This window comes from Stegodyphus dumicola, chromosome 1 (genome assembly GCF_044657685.1).
Source record: "Stegodyphus dumicola isolate Sdum_Otavi_A_Nest chromosome 1, ASM4465768v1".
NCBI classification, from domain to species: Eukaryota; Metazoa; Arthropoda; class Arachnida; order Araneae; family Eresidae; genus Stegodyphus; species Stegodyphus dumicola.
Genome location: NC_140768.1, coordinates 258846812 through 258863446, shown reverse-complemented (window position 1 = coordinate 258863446; position 16635 = coordinate 258846812). Strand labels below are relative to the sequence as shown.

Genomic DNA, 16635 nt, shown 5'->3' with positions numbered 1-16635 from the left:
ACCGCTTCTCCTTCAGAATAATTATAATTATTCAGTACAATGCACAGGTGTCTGTTGAGGACAAAATTTTTATGAAACAAAACCCCGCTTATCTAAGCAACGTATGATTTAAAGTAATGAACAGAATGCTAAAAATCAAGAATATGTAAACACCAATAATACTATAGATTCTTTTTGCTTTCATTGCTGAAAAAAAGAAAATTTCCGTTGTGGAGAAAAAGTGCTCCTAGAAGACTTATATTTTCTTCGTAGATTTATCTTACAATGAATATTTCGTAATATTTTGTTATGTTAAAATGGCATCAGATTGATTTGTTTATATAAATGGCTTGGCTGGAAAGTTGTGAAAAATGTCTGTAACATGATAATTTTCCAGTTATCAGTATTTATTATTTTTTTTAATGTGGTTATTTTCAGGGGAGATTTCGATGCTGTATTTTTAGATTATGAAGTATATATGAAAAGTTAGCCACATTGTTTATTTACGCTTAACGTTTGTATTGTGGAGGCTGATTGTTAACTGCTGTTAGGTTGTGTGGAGCTATAGCTATCGTATTATTAATATTAACAAAGCCAAAAAATTATATTAATTTTTAAGCAAGAGTTTTAATAGACGATTGAGCCAAACTTTTCTTCAAAAAAATTTAATTCGTATCTGACAGAATGTGATTTAAAATTATTATAACATATTGAGCAGTTTCGTTGATATTGCTCTTCATATTTTTCATTCTACATGAAACTTGAGTATTTTCTGTGATATTTATTTATGAAATGTTAGTAATTGATATTAAATTTTACACATTAATGGGTTGTAGTCTTTTCATAAAAATATACTTTATGTGGATTTTTATGGCTATATATTAAAAAACAGTTTCAAATCTAAAAATCGTTTGGAAGCACTTCTTATGGAGGTATTAACACATTGTAGTTGGGACACGTAAAATCACGTTTTTCGCAAACTGTATATAGAGGGCGGATAACGTAGTAATACGCTTTTTATGGACTGGTGGTAGAACGCGGGAAACGTAGTTAATGTGAGTTACTACACACATGTTTGCTATGCCGCTTATTTATATATAGTACTTCGCAGTTATAAACATTCTCCCAATAGATTAGGTATGGGATGGTAAGGTCATAAATAATAGCGAAAAATGGGCTCATCATGACAGATTATGCCTGCGAATTTATGAATTTTGAGTCGTTTTAGTGAATTTGGGTAGTTATCAGTGTTTAGACGTTTCCTTAGGAAGAATGGTATTTTCCACACTGCAAACCTATATTATTTTCAAAAATCAAGAGTTTTTTCGTGATATTTTGTATTTTTTATAATTATCTTGAGTCGAATTTGTTATCGAACTCTTTCAATAATTGTTATTCCTGTGGAAGTGGAATTCGCAAGGATTTTTAAAAAAATCGCCCACTTCCACCATAAGGCACCAACACAAAGCGCCCAATAGCAATGTGTTAAAAAATTTATTTGAAATATCAAAAAATTTCATACCGTAATCTGTATAGATATTCTGTATTTAATCTATTTTTTTCTTTTCATGAAATTATTGAGCAAATTTCATAAACAACAGGAACAAATAACATACCTTATGCAGTTATTCCAATCAACTGTTGTGTTAGAATTCATACGAAGGAAGCTTTTGTTCATAACACTCAATAGATATTATTTCCTAATATCATAAGTATATAAATTGTATGGCAGGAACAAAAGAAATGCATGATTCAATTAGTAACTGCATTTGCAGTCTCGTAACTTTTTCTTCATTTATTGATCAATGATATGCCTAACCATTTCAACTTCAAATTGTATTTTAGTTCCACAAGGGGGTTAATTTTAACACAATATGTCTTTGCCAAGAATATTTCTTGAGAAAACAACATAGCCTCTTCTTCATTTCTAGGCAAATCTCAAGACCAAACATTCATTTCAATTAAAAAAAAAAAAATTAACATAACAATTATATAAAACAAATTATAGCACAAGGAATAGTTGTGAATCCATTTATCACCACAAAAAACTTTCTACTGTGTAGAACATAATTACTATATTAAAATCATATGTAGGGCAAAACTTATCTACAATTTTATGAGTGATTATTTGCTTAGGTGTGCTCTATAAATGCTTTTTAAATCTATTGCTGTGTGTGAAAGAGCTGGGAATGCTAAATTAATGTGACTATAGGGCCCTTATTTTTTGTTATATCATTGCTAGCCATAACATACAAAGTGTTCATAAATTATTCACTGGAATAAAAAGCTTAACAGATGAGAAACTATAATATATTTAAAAACATTGAGTTAATCTGTGAAGACATTAGGTACTTTTGAAGCAGAAAAGATGAAAAATATGCAATGCCTTCGCCGGGAATCAAACCATGGACCTCTGGAATACGCATCCAGTGAGTAGACCACCACACCACAAAGGCATGTCAAGAAGGTGGGAGAAATACCTTATAAATCAATTATTATAAGAAATCGGTTTTTATTTATTGGAAAAGGAATAACCTTATTATTAAATTTTCACATCAGCTTTTTCGAAAATTTCTCTTATTTTATTTCTCTCCAGATGCTTTCCTGTGCTTCGTATGCTGAGTATCTTGAAGGAGAATTTTTGTTAAAAATTTGTGATCTAAAATCTTTCTAAACAATTATATGCGACTCCTTTTTTAAAGTCGCAACTTCAACATGGGTTTCCTATTAGAAGTTGCCATTTTCTAATGTCCATGGTTGATTTCTAGGAATGTTGTGAGAGGAAAACATTAACCATTGATTCAATATTTGTTAATCTTTTATGTATCAAACTTCTTTATCTGTTGACTAATTTATCCAGGTGATATCTTGTAGTGCCAAAAATTAAATTACTGTAACCTCTATATTATGTAGCGCATGAGCAGAAAATTTGATGCTTATATATTATCGCAAAATGTTTACGGAATAATAGAAGTTAGCAAATTTTCAGAATTTTCCAAACTTACCAATTTACCAAACTCTGGCTGCCATTGTGCATAAACATTTTTCAGGCAACCATGCTAATCACAATTCTTCAGTCAAGCAACTTTGGCATTTTCATATGTTTCTTTTTTTTTTTTTTTTTTTTTTTTTTTGGTTGTTGTTGTTGCATTCCAAGTTTTAGAAAGTTTTATAGACAATAATTAATTTTATTATTTTTTTAATATATCATATAATCCTGATTTAATAATTAAAATTTGTATTTTAAAGTCTTTAAAATGTTTTACTTTAGACATGTTGATATTCTTTTGCTAACATACATTAAATATTGATAATTTAAGAAAGTTTTTTTTAAAAAATATATGAAAATTGCTAACTTTTATCTTATCTGATAAATAATTTTTACCTTTTCAACTGTAAAAGTCATCGAAATTGAGTCAAGGTAGTCATGTTTATATGCAAGTACCAGAAATTCATTTTAAATAAGAAAGGAATCTCTTAAGCGTTAAATCACAGATGATTTAAAACACACTTTGTTTTCTCCTAAATATTGTAGAGATGCCTGAAATAAATTCTACACTGCGTTTTCACTAAACATTGGAACTTTTGGACTTGCAGATAAGCAGGCACATTTATTTGACTTATGTAGATATTTTATTTAAAGCTAATTAGAAAATACATTTTCTATTGATGTTTGTGGCATGGAAACAAGATTTATTTCTTTAACACACTTTATAATTCCAAAATGAATTTTGCGCCTGCACTGATGGCATATATATTCTTTATTCATGTATATGCTTTCTTTATATATTTACTGATCAGTTTTCAGTAGCATAATGCATGAAAATTCTGGAAGAATTATAAATTTTCCTTTTAAATAATTATTTGTATTTCTATATACTATGTAGATATATGAAAAATGAATGATAGGTGAAATTTCCACCTGCACTTTTATATATTCAAATTGCAGCCTAGGTGCAGGATTCTTAATAGTCCTTTCTAACGTTTGATTATATGATTCATATATATGTGAATCATATTTTGAATAAAACTAATAAAATTTATAAAAGATTTTTTAAAAGTTTGAGCATATTTTATGTGCAATACTTTTCTTTTCAGATTATAAATGGAATGTTAAAACAAAGGGGCATGCGTTTCATACGCTGTATAAACTGGTGGCACATAGGGAAAACCTGGCTTCTCATTGGATTTTTACTTTTTTTCTGTGAGGTAAGCATTTCAAGTTAATCTATAAATATTTTAATATGCATAAAAAATCTAGACATAATGTAAATAATTTTGATCTTAAATTTACTAGGCTTTCTAATAATACAAATTTTAGCTACTTTTGTATCTATTAAAATTTTTAATGCATGTAATTTTTGTTAATCCCTTTACTTTTCGGTTTTCAGGTTTTGATCTATTATATTGTACTGCTACAATGCACATGGCCTCAAATCGAAACTAATACTAGGCATTCCACTGTCAAAGCTGCTCTATTAGCAGATACTCATTTATTAGGACCTCGTTTTGGACATTGGTTTGATAAGTTAAGAAGGTGAGATTTTCTGTCATAGAAACTCAGTTGTATGTAGATTTTCTGTTGCTCATTGCTTGTCAGCATATTTACTGCCAGTTCCTTAAATTTTCATAAATGTACCCAAGATTAAAAATTTTCAGTCCTTAGCACTTCAATGCCTACAGTAACAAGTTAAAAAGGAAAAAAAAAAAAAAAAAAAAGAGCAACTAATTATATTGTGAAAATTCTTACGTGTAAAGATAGGTAAAAGTGTTAAATTATTAAATTTGATACTTGTGCTTTCACCAAATTATAAGTTTACCATGATAGATTTGGGCAGGTTAATAGGTTAATAAACTGTAAAAGGAATTCTAAAATAAGTACTTCTTAAATAAATTGTTTGTAATTCTGAAGTGCATACTTAAAGTTGGTGTAAGCCCATTTATTTTAATTTTGTTTAGCAAAAATGTGAAACAAATTTAGGTTTGATCGCATAATTTAGTTAATTTAAGTATTATTTTTGAATTTTTTAATCTAAAAGTATTGTAATTTTTTTATTAAAATTATCAAAAGCATATACATAAACTGGCCAACTGAGATTTTCACAGTGTTTCCCCCCATGTAATGAAATCAGTTTCCTTTCAACAGCACTCTGCAAAGGCTTTCTTCTCTTTAAGTAAATAGCACTTGTATGTATTATCACTGTTAATTACTCCAATCTAATGTCTAAATTATGTATAATTTAAGATTTCAAATCGAATTAAACCAAATAGTTATTTATTCAAGATATTTTTAAATATTACTGAGTTTTTCTGAGCAAATTGTTTTTGTTAGATGTTTATAAATCTTAGTACTTCGGAATGCAAATAACATGCATTTTATTTTACTGTGTTAAGAAGAACCTTAATTTTTAACCTTTAAAGTAAAAATAATTTCCAATAGCAGCAAAATGTTCCAGTCGCTTTAAATTGAATCACAAAGCTAGGTAAGCATGATTTGAGCAATCAATACTGTTGAGCTTGTAGTAGCAGAAGTAGGAATACTTCATAACTAAACTACTAAATTAACTCTCTCGCTGCATATCCCGCAATATCCTCAGACAACATAGAAGGAGCAAAATTTGCGCAACCTGCGATTTCCGTGGGGATGTATTTTTGCCATGCATTTTACTGTGCAACCCACTCTTTTCTTGTTCATGGTTTTATTTCAACATTTCTGTGTTGTTTAATTTTTTTATTCAGATCTGGGTTAACAGATGACATTATTGTCCATATTTTTGCAAAATATACGATCATGCTTTACACCATTTTGCATGCTCTTTTCTAAGTTCAAACATGTTTAGCAGGAAGCATTTGGCAAATGATATAACGTACATTTCTGACAATATTTTGGATACTGACAGCAGTTCTGAATCTGATTTCAAGTATATTGAAGATAGTTGTAGCGAAACTGAAGAGAATTTCTCGGATTCCTCTGTGGACGATGAATCTTAAGATTCACTTTCTATTCAAAACGTTCGACAGTAGTGCAAAATTGATATGCAAAATATCCCATCAGATCCTACTTCATATCCTTTTCTTGGCAATAACTGTAAATGCTATATAATCCATTGCAAAATATAATGCTTCCAGAATTCCGACAGCAAATTATTGAGCTAAGCAGTCAGAAGTATTCAGATTGAAATTCCAGTATTTACCCTGGGAGGTGTAGTTCAACTCTCAATCCCATGAGACTAACTGCTGGGCATTTCGATAACCGTATAACCCCGCGATCCCATCAAGAAAGAGCCTCGTAGACAGTGTGCTGTTTGTTGCTAAAAAAAAAAAAAAAGAAAAAGAAAAGAAAAGAAAAAGAAACTGAAACTGGCAAAAAAATTTGCAAAGATTGCAAGGTAGGACTTTGCATCGAGCCTTGTTTCAAAGTTTATCTTACAGTGGACCCTCGAGATACAAGTTTAATTCATTCCAGCATTGTGCTCATATAGCGAATTTCTTGTATCTAGAAACAAACTTCCCCATTGAAAATAATGGAAGTCCAGTTAATCCGTTCCGCATCCCAAAAAATATCAACATAAAAATCAATTTTTTCTAATAAATAACACTGGTAAATAATAAAACCATAGTTTACCTTTATGATAGCTTCAGACACTGACCTTAACTGCTTCTCGTAAATCCACATTATCAGCTTCTAAGAGTTTTGAATGGTGCTTGGAAGTAACGGTAATTCCTTTGCCTGCATAAAGTTTCTTAATTTCTTCCTTCTTCTTCAGAATAGTGAAGACCGTCGATATTGAAAGGCTGTAAGTCTTCACCCATTCCGTCACTCTTACACCACACTTATCTATGGTTTATCTATGATTTCTTTCTTAATTTCAACACCCATGGCTTCCTTATTTTTCTTTGCAGCATTATCTGAGGCAACAATCTTCTTGGAAAGCATCGTGAAATAATTATTTTCACGTTAAATGTAATAAACAATTGACTCACAAGTGCGACTCACACGTAGATGAAAGAACACTGAGAGATCTGACGGGGAGATACCCCGAGTGGAGCCGGATCGGAAAAAGGCGCCACATATACTGACAGTCTGGCTCACTGCTCGTTACTCGAGTCAGTGCTCGTATTTAGAGTTTTTGCTCATATTTTCCTCGTATCTCGAATTTCTCGTATATAGAGGTGCTCGTATCTCGAGGTTCCACTGTACTAAACTTCATTTCTAATAAATGTTTTGTAAGTATTTTGCATATTTTAATTAATGCATTTTACCTTTTGTATTTCATAAAATAGATAATAATTTAAGCAAGCTTAATTTTCAAAATTTTGTTTTTATATGATTATTCTTCAATTTCAATTTTCCGACAATCTTTTTTGGGTGCTATTCTGTTACCGGGACTGGAGTCGTCACCAAATGTTCTACTAAACTCACCGAGAGATTGATTTATATGAAATTGCTGATGTTTACTTTTAAAATTGTTACAATGTTTACATTTTAAAAATGTAAAAGAATGCATTTCAAAATTGGCAATGAGAATACAAATTCTAAAGATGTAATGGTCACTTTTATTTTTATTATTCTTGTATTTACCGTGGAGTTGAAAATTTGGAACTTACCTAATGATGAAACATTTTCCATACAATTTCTTCAGGAACGAGGAATCATTCATTCTGGAAGAAAGTGCTTAAGAAACCATAAAATGAAGTTCTACTTCAATTCAAAAGAAGCAGCAGAGTGGAGATATGAAGATTGGGATTTGAATATTTCTGCATTAACCATAATTTTATTGATCCCGATGCTAGTTTACTTAAACTTTTGAAAAGTTACGGGACAGTGCAAAACAGACTTCAACATGGTACTGAACCTAACCAATTAGATTCTTATTTGGATCAATGTGGTGTATGGTGGCAGCAGCATCTTAAAACGCTAATCTTTTCAGACATTTTAAATGATACCTGCAGTTTCATGCCTCTGCATTAATCATACTTCTCTAAATTCTCTAAACCCAAACAGTACCAAAAAAATATACTTTTATGTATCCTAAGTATTTAAGATATTACTTAAGAAGTTTTTCTTTTCAGGGAGTGGCAAATGTATAGAACATTTCAAACAACTATGACACTTCATAATCCACAAGTTGTCTTTATTTTAGGTATTTATTTGACTTTTAATTTAAAAGTATTTATTTTATAGTAATTAATAGCAAGCAAATCACATCTTTATATCTAGTTTGTATATTTAATAATTTTGATTGTGTTTCTGTTAGTTATAAATATTTCTTTAACAATTTTTGTATTTCTATATTGCTACAAATATTGCATTAAATTTTTGTTGTAATTGTTTTTTAATGAATTTTTCCTTTTTCAAATGCAATTGAACTTCAAGTACGTGTGCTATCTGGAATTAGAACTATAAAGATATGTGAAAAATCTTGAACTGGGTCTTCTTCCCCCTTCCATAGGCCAAAGCATTATTTATTGTAAAGAAAGCGGGAGAATTTTTATTTTTTCATGTATTGAAATTTGTTTCTACTATGATTATTTAGTTAACTAATATTTTTATTCCTATGATCTTTCACCTGGCAGTCATTTTGGAATATTGGATGATAATAATAATAATAATTGGAAATGGGAAATGAATAGAAAAATGAATAATTTTCTGGAATATTAAGATGCACCAGTTTGGAAATAATTTCAGAAACACCTAAAAGAATATACAGTACAAAGTCCGTAATCCGGACTTGTCGGGACTTCGGCGATTCCGGATTAGGGGTTTTTCCGGATTATAGATCATCAATTTCAATCTGGCAAGATGGCATGCAGAAATTATACAATTAAAAATATGAAACAGTAATTTATGAAATAAAGAGCAATTATGATCTAAAGAGTATCAAAATTTACAAAAAAAATTAATATTTATTTGTTTACTTTATTAAATATATCTTTCAATGTAAGTTGTTTAAGTTGCTTCGTTTTTTGTGCTAATAGCTTCTCTTTAATTCTATAAACAGTCATAATTCCTTGTTCAGTTACAAAGTTCCACTGTTCAAGTCCTGTAATTGCTGTGTCGAGAATACTGACTAACTTGTCTATTGAAATTTTTTTCGTTTTGAATAACCTCTCTGTCACTTTCTTCACTATCGGAAGCGTGCATTAAACGCACATGCGTAAAGCATAAAAAAAAAAGGTTGTGGCTTTGAGGTCCGGGTTATAGATCATTCCGGATAATGGACGTCCGGATTATAGACTTTGTACTGTAGTAGATACCTGAATATATAATAGTATCCCAATATTCACAGGTAATACATTCCAAAATTTCATGTATTCATGAAACTGTGGATAATAACAAATGCTGTATGAAACAGTACTTCATATAACATACATAATTAGAATTTATTTGATAAAGTATGCAAATGAGACATTACTGACATTAAATAATGTAATAACATAGTGTTCTTTTCACAATACCACATTATATTATACTACTAAATAAAGTTATGTAAAATAGTGTATACTCTCCCTTGTATCTATTATGGAATTATAAATTCATAAAGGTGAAAGTGAAAAATGAAGATATAATGTAAGGTGTACTTAACTTCAAAATGTAAATTAAACTTATCATATATATGGCATAAGTTGGGTACAATCTCGGAGTCTGAAACATTTCCTGCAAATTCAGAATAAACATAGGGTGCTGTAGTAAATATTTACAGTCATTGTATTTAGTTACATCATGCAGATAGTATTTACATAATGGTATGAGGTGGCTTTGATAGTCTATATTTTGGCTATGGTAAGGATTGGTGTTACTTTACTAGCACAACTTGTAACACTATTACTGTCACTCTGAACTGTAAGTGCTGAATCAATGGAAACTGGAATTTGACTGCATCACATTAACAGAAAAATGAAAAATATATTAATATTATTAATCTTACAAACCATAAAATACTCATTTACCAAGTAAACAAAAGTTGGCGTGTTTATTAATAAACTTTTTTTTTTCGTTTGAGTTTAATTGAATTTGTATTTACTATTTATTTCTGTATAATGTTTCTTGAAGCAAAAATTTGTAAAGACACCAACATTTGTATTCCTGAGTGATGTCACTCTTCTTTCTTTGTTTTGAACAAACCGAACAAAATCTTACAAGATATTTCTTATGTTCCAAAGGATGTATCTTGGAATGTAAGAACTCATAACAACAGAGACATGACAGTGTATTTTTAATGAATCGATTCATTTGGGTATGATATTCTCCAGATGGAACAAATGTAATTTAAATCATCAGTGCAATCATCATTATAAAATTATTTTTAAGATCACCAATATTTAAGTACAAGTAAAATTATTTTGTAATTACATAAAAACATAATTTAAAATCAACTGCATTGCATACAGCTCAAATTAAACTCTTCAAATTATCAAAACAGAAAAGAAACATGCCAAAGTGAAACAGAAAATTAGCAAAGCAACAACTTTGTGCAAATTTAGTCATGCTCTCAATCGATTATTAGGGCTAATAGGTACAGGTCCCTCTTCGTCAGGAGCAAACAAAATCAGCAAGACTGGAAAGCAGCAGCCACAGCGGTCATATATCAGCAACATTGTAAAAGAAAAATTAACCATAATTTTGAATTTGCCTCTGCAAAAATTATTCATATAGATTTATCTTGTTTAGTTAATGGCTTTAAGTGCAATCCAGTATTTCCTAACACTTTCAAAATTCTATTAACATAATTTTTCAATTTCATTAATATTTTTGCGGACAGAGGGTGCAACCTTCTCATTCAATTTATTGCCATAGGGCAGAGGTGGGGAACCTTTTTACCCTGAGGGGCCGCATTTAAATTAGGCAGTCATGAAGGAGGTCACATTAGTTGATATACCCATAAATGCAACTTTTGTGAAATTATTATAATTTTTTATAGTTTTATCACTTTATTGCATTATATACAAATAATGCAAAAAAACATTAAGTAATTTATTAAAAAAATTACAATGTAAAATATTTTTGTGTTCTCATAAGGCCTATTATAAACATCTTATCTAACTTCTTAACATCCATCTCATTACTTATTACTATAACATTAATCTTTAATCATTTTTAATAAACAACTACATATATTTAAATACTGTTTCAAATAAAAATAATAAAGCAGAAGTATTTTTCAATAAATTTATTACATTGTAAGGAAAAACAATAGAAAAGTAATAATATAAAGTTATAAAAAATCAACTTAACAACATTATGTAAAATAATGTTAAAATTCAATGGAAAACTTTAGTGGTATATTTGCATTTGTTTCTTGCCTGAAAGTAATTTAATATTTGGTTCAAGTTTTGTAACGCACAGCCTCAAAGGATCCTCTAAATCAGGGTTTCTTAAACTGTGGGTTGTGGGACCTGTAGCAGGGGAATGCCAAAACTTTTAGCAGTTTCGATATTTCACTTATAATAATTTGATAATTACCAAACGTTTTTACACAATGTATCTGAAAATAGATAAAGATAAGACAATACAGACAAAGGAAAAAAAAAGTTTCAACACATTCTTTTTATAATATAAACGTTCATTTTTCTTGCTTTGCATGTGATGCTATCATTTCATCTGTAACTTATTTAAAATTTGCACATAGTTCTATATCTTAAAATTAGAAATTAATGACCTAAAACTGCAGTATTATATTACAGTACAAGTGAAAAACTTGACAGTTTCACTCATGCATGTGGATTTGCACCATGCTTATGGGATCCCACAAAATGTTTGTAAATATTATGGGGTCCTGGGGGTCGCGAAAAAATCTCAGTGATAAAAAGGGGTCGCTACTGAAAAAAGTTTAAGAAACACTGCTCTAAATGAAGATTGGTAATATCCATTCTTAAACTAGATAAAATTTTTGTTATGAGAGAAAATGTTGACTCGCAGCAGTAAGTACTTCCAAAGCAGGAAAGTAAACGGCATACAGGCTCTCGTAGACATGGATATTCAACAGTATTTTTATAGATTTTAGTGGGATCCTTTTTAGTGTCAAAAAAGAGATTTGAGGATACTATCTTACCGCAACTCAAATCTCCATTTGCAGTTCTGTGAGGGCTTTGGATATATCTACTACATGTGGTTCAAATGCTAGTTTCATAGCAGAAGTGTGCTTGTCAAAATCTGAAAATCTTTCAGTGTATTCTTCTATTAAAAAATCCAAGACACCTACATATTCATTGAATGTTTTATTTTTACATTTTTGCTAGCTCCTGGAAGTGTTCTGAAGATATATCCAAGCAAGAGAGCAAAGTTTTTAAATATGTAAATTTTTTTCGAAATGCTTGTATCTTTTGCCACATGTCATATATATGCTTTGTTTTACCTTGCAGGCAAATATTTAATTTGTTTTGTTTTGTCATAATATCACACAAAAATGCATCATCTTAGCATCTGAGGAAATTCACGATGATGCATTGCATTTACACAAGTATAGTTGGTAATCACGAATATAGTTGGCAATTGAAATATCTCTATCCAGAGTGTCTTGCAAAAAAATTATTTTTGCAGAAAGATTTTGCTGATGCAAAATGCTCACGTTATTTAGTTATTAATTTTCAAATTGTCGTAAGCTATGTAATTAAGTATTAATTAATATAAGAGCTAGAGGTCATATGAGAAACTCACTGAGCCTGCACGTTCCTCACCTCTGCCATAGTGTATAAATACAACCATTGCACCTGCTGCTTTCCAGTCTTGCAGATTTTTTTGCTTCTGATGAAGAGGGATTTGTACCTGTTTCCTTCAAAATCTATCAAGATCTTGACTAAATTGACACCAAACACAAGGTTGTTGCTTTGCTAACTTCATGTGCAAATATTGTCTTGAAAAGTGGTTGTGATACATGCACAAGAGTTAATTCATTAGTGCACATTTTAGCTTAAGTAGTGTATCTTAAGTCGGCTCTGTGCAAATGAGTTTAAACCAAATGCAGAGCACAGACTTTTCACAATATTAAATTACGAACTTACTTTTTATTTGCCTAAGCGTGATACATAATTGTTTCAACTTAAAAAAGAAATAAAAATGAATTTTTGTAAGCTTTCACGTGTAAAAAAACTATAGTAGATTTATAAACATTATATAATGGCTTCTCTGCTGATGTTAATAGGATAATTATGTATCAAAGATTGTGGATTAATCCACAAGAATTTGATAGCAATGTATTTATATGCTATAATGCACATGAATCCTCTTGAATTTAATATCTTCTTAAAAATATTGATGATGCTATAATATTTTTATATCATTTGAACTGACAAAAAAAATAGAAGCATATAAAAAGTTTATATTTTATGTATACTTATCAACTAGAATAACTTTATTTGGCTGAAAAACAAAAGCAAGTTATCCAGATGAGTTCTGGGTGTCTGAAACTCTCATAATTGGAGTTCTGCTGTATTTGAAAATATCTCTCAATTGTAAAATTATTAAAACTTCTTTATGTTTGCTATTATGAATGTTTAAGTATTTTCTCTTTTCAGTATTTTATTAATAGTATGACATAAAAATATGTAAAATCATTTCAGTAACTATATTTAAATTTTTAAATATGACACTAAACTGCAGTAGTAAGTTTGTTTTTTATTCTAAGGGGAGGGAGAATGTATACTTAGTTTTATTAGATTAGAGTTGTTGTTTATGTATTAAGATTAGCCTATTATTATTTTTAGGTGATATTTTTGATGAAGGATATCATTGCAGTGAAGAGGAGTTTAATAATTACGTTAAAAGATTTCACAGTTTATTTAGCGTTCCAGAAAATACAAAGTTGTATGTTGTGATAGGAAACCATGATATAGGATTTCATTATAGGTAATTAAACTTTTTTTAATTAGAAAAGTATTATAGTTTTTGTAATAATTTGGCAAGAATTTTTTAATGAACATTAATATCTTATTGTTGCTAATTATGTTGTAATTACTAAGATTAATTTTGTAATTAACAACTTATGTTGTTATTACTAACTATGTTGTAGCTTTCACTTAAACAATAGTTTTTTTTAATTAAAAGTAGTTCTTTATTTAATACTTTGGTGTTTGCTTAAAATTATATTAAAAAAAATTGTTGTAATGCATTCTAATATTTCTTAAAAGTGTGTATTTTTTACAAGTGTTTTTATGTAATAAACTAATACATTTTTATGATTTTCCTGATGTGTAATGTAAATGTGAACCAGTTTCTGTTAAAAAGATTTCCCATCTTTGAATAGTTGGTAATATTCTTGAATTCTAACAATTTGACTCAAGTTCTAATCTTACTGACTAGGTTGGCTGCTTATATATTTTTGCGATTTTTTTGTGTTATGTGAATATTAGCCAGTTTTCCATTGAAAATCCTCCACAGAGGCCTTAATGTGTTTTACTTTTGCATAATGCAATCCTTTAGAAAGTCCCATGTGAAGTCATTCCTTTCCTTAACAAAATAGGTCTTGAATGTTTTGTCATAAAAAACAGTCATTCCTTTCCTTAACAAAATAGGTCTTGAATGTTTTGTCATAAAAAACAAACAGAATTTGAGTTAGATTTTGATTGCTCTAGTATTTTCAAATTTAATGTGTATGATATTGTTGTGTGCGTACGGGTTCGTTATGAAATGAATGCACAAGTCCGATGAAAAATGAACAAAAATTTATTATTATCACAACAGAAATGCTTAAATTTTCTCAAATTATCATGCAGTATCACAATATCTCACAGTAGTTATCTTTTAACTACTTAAATGTGCAATAGAACGTAATTCAAAACAGCTAAAGAACGCTAATCCGCGAATTCGCTATAATCAACAACAGCAGTTTTCTAAACAACAACAAACTAAGCAACTACTGCAAACTGAGATGTTTTCCTCCTTTTATAAGATTTTAAAATCACGCGCTAGAATTTTCCAGCACTTTCTCGAAATCAAAAAGAGATATTTATTTATTTAACGCACACGCTCTTGTATTTTTAATTTTTCCGGCTTAGCTTTCTTTTAATATTCGTCACACGCTGCACTGCGCGAGAAATAAAACCATTTAATTTATAATTGAACTAACATTAGCTTTTTAAATACCAAATTCGTAACACTGCCCCCTTCCCAAGGACTGCACGTCCCGGGCAGTACAATCCCTGGACAGGAAGCTAAACTTACAACTGTGGCATAAATGCAACTGAGGCATAAACATTACATTACAATATCAAACAATATAAACAATAAATGCAATAAGCAATAACTAACTTAAACAAATCAAATGCTATCAAATACTAAATACAAATCAAATACACATTTATAAACAAAAAGGACCATGGTCTGATACTATTTACAATTATTTACATTACGTACTATGGCCATAGTAATAAGCTAACCTGTCGTAAGAGTTCGAAGACTCACGGATCCGAACCACGACGTCATTCGTGTTCAGCACTGTATATGGACCATCCGAAGGTGACTGTAATTTAGGACTGAGTCCTTTTCCTTGAATCGGGTTCCACAACCACACCTTGTCTCTTTTGTTGAATCTATGTCCAGTAGCTCTCGCGTTGTACCTGGTCTTCACTTTCTCCATCGCCAAGTTCACTCGCTTTCGTGCGGAACGGTGCATCACTTCAAAACGGGCCTTGACATCTTGGATGTGTTCCTCAGGCGATGAAGGCGCATCCGTACGGCGATGAAACAGGTGGTCACAAGGCAGACGAAGGTCTCGACCGAAGAGCATCTGAGATGGAGAATAGCTGGTAGTCTGGTGTTTCTTTTCGACCCTAGCATGATTTCGGCTGTTTCTCGAGATGGTTCTTTTGGACAAAGCGTCGGCATTTCCAGGTGAGGATCCCTTCTTAGGATGGATAGTCATGTCTTCAGATCCTGAAAGCAGTTTGTTGTTTTTGAAGTCTAAGGAAAAATTGTATTTCCTTAAAAAGTCCAATCCAAGTATGCATGGATCTGTGATATCCGCCACATAAGCCGTGTGATGGTAGGCGGCACTTCCAAACATGATGTTTACGCTTAACTTCCCAGTTATGTCGATCTTATCACCAGACGCAGTCTGAAGGGTTAACACAGGATGGCGTCCAAATAAGTTTATCTTTAAACTGTTCAGCTAAATCTTTCCTAATGATGGTAACATTAGCTCCTGTGTCAATGATCATATCGCAAGGAACTCCATCGATATTCCCATTAATGGACATTCCGTTACTGTTGCCACTCACTGTATAAATTTTAAGTGCTTTAAAACAAGGTTTTTCATTATCTGACAACCTCTGTTCCTCGATATGGTCACTAATTTGTTTACTGCGTCGTTGCTGGGAAATGGTCTTATTTTCCGTACCTCGGGATGTTCTGCAATTTCTTCGTATGTGGCCTTCAACTCCGCAGTTCCAGCATTTTAGAATTAGTTTCTTTTCACTTATGTTCCGTCTCAAGCCACTGACTTGTCTGGTAAAATCATCTGTTTTATATTCCGTACCCTGGGGTGTTCTGCAATTCCGTCTGATGTGTCCTTCAGCACCGCAGTTCCAGCACTTTACGGTCGGTTTCTTGTCACCAATATTCTGTCAAGGCATTCAGTTGTCTAGTTAAATCGTCTAGACGAGCAGTGACTTGATCCCCTGGCTCCTGGACTTGAGCAGCTCTGACTGGATGGCGGTCTC

At 30.8% G+C, this 16635-nt stretch overlaps 1 protein-coding gene across 2 annotated transcripts in view; it reads left to right on the top strand.

Annotated features, from left to right (window-relative positions):
- The first annotated feature begins 308 nt into the window (after positions 1 to 308).
- The window catches only part of LOC118199498 (metallophosphoesterase 1-like), a 53390-nt gene continuing 37063 nt past the window's right edge, over positions 309 to 16635 (top strand). The window contains exons 1-5 of one of the 2 annotated variants that reach the window (XM_035371381.2): positions 309 to 352; positions 4078 to 4188; positions 4371 to 4516; positions 8053 to 8123; positions 13684 to 13825. In XM_035371381.2, the coding sequence (XP_035227272.1) occupies positions 4090 to 4188; positions 4371 to 4516; positions 8053 to 8123; positions 13684 to 13825 (458 nt within the window). In that variant the 5' untranslated portion in view covers positions 309 to 352; positions 4078 to 4089. Of the gene's footprint in view, positions 465 to 4077; positions 4189 to 4370; positions 4517 to 8052; positions 8124 to 13683; positions 13826 to 16635 lie in introns of both variants that reach the window. The other variant, XM_035371382.2, reaches the window with a different exon arrangement.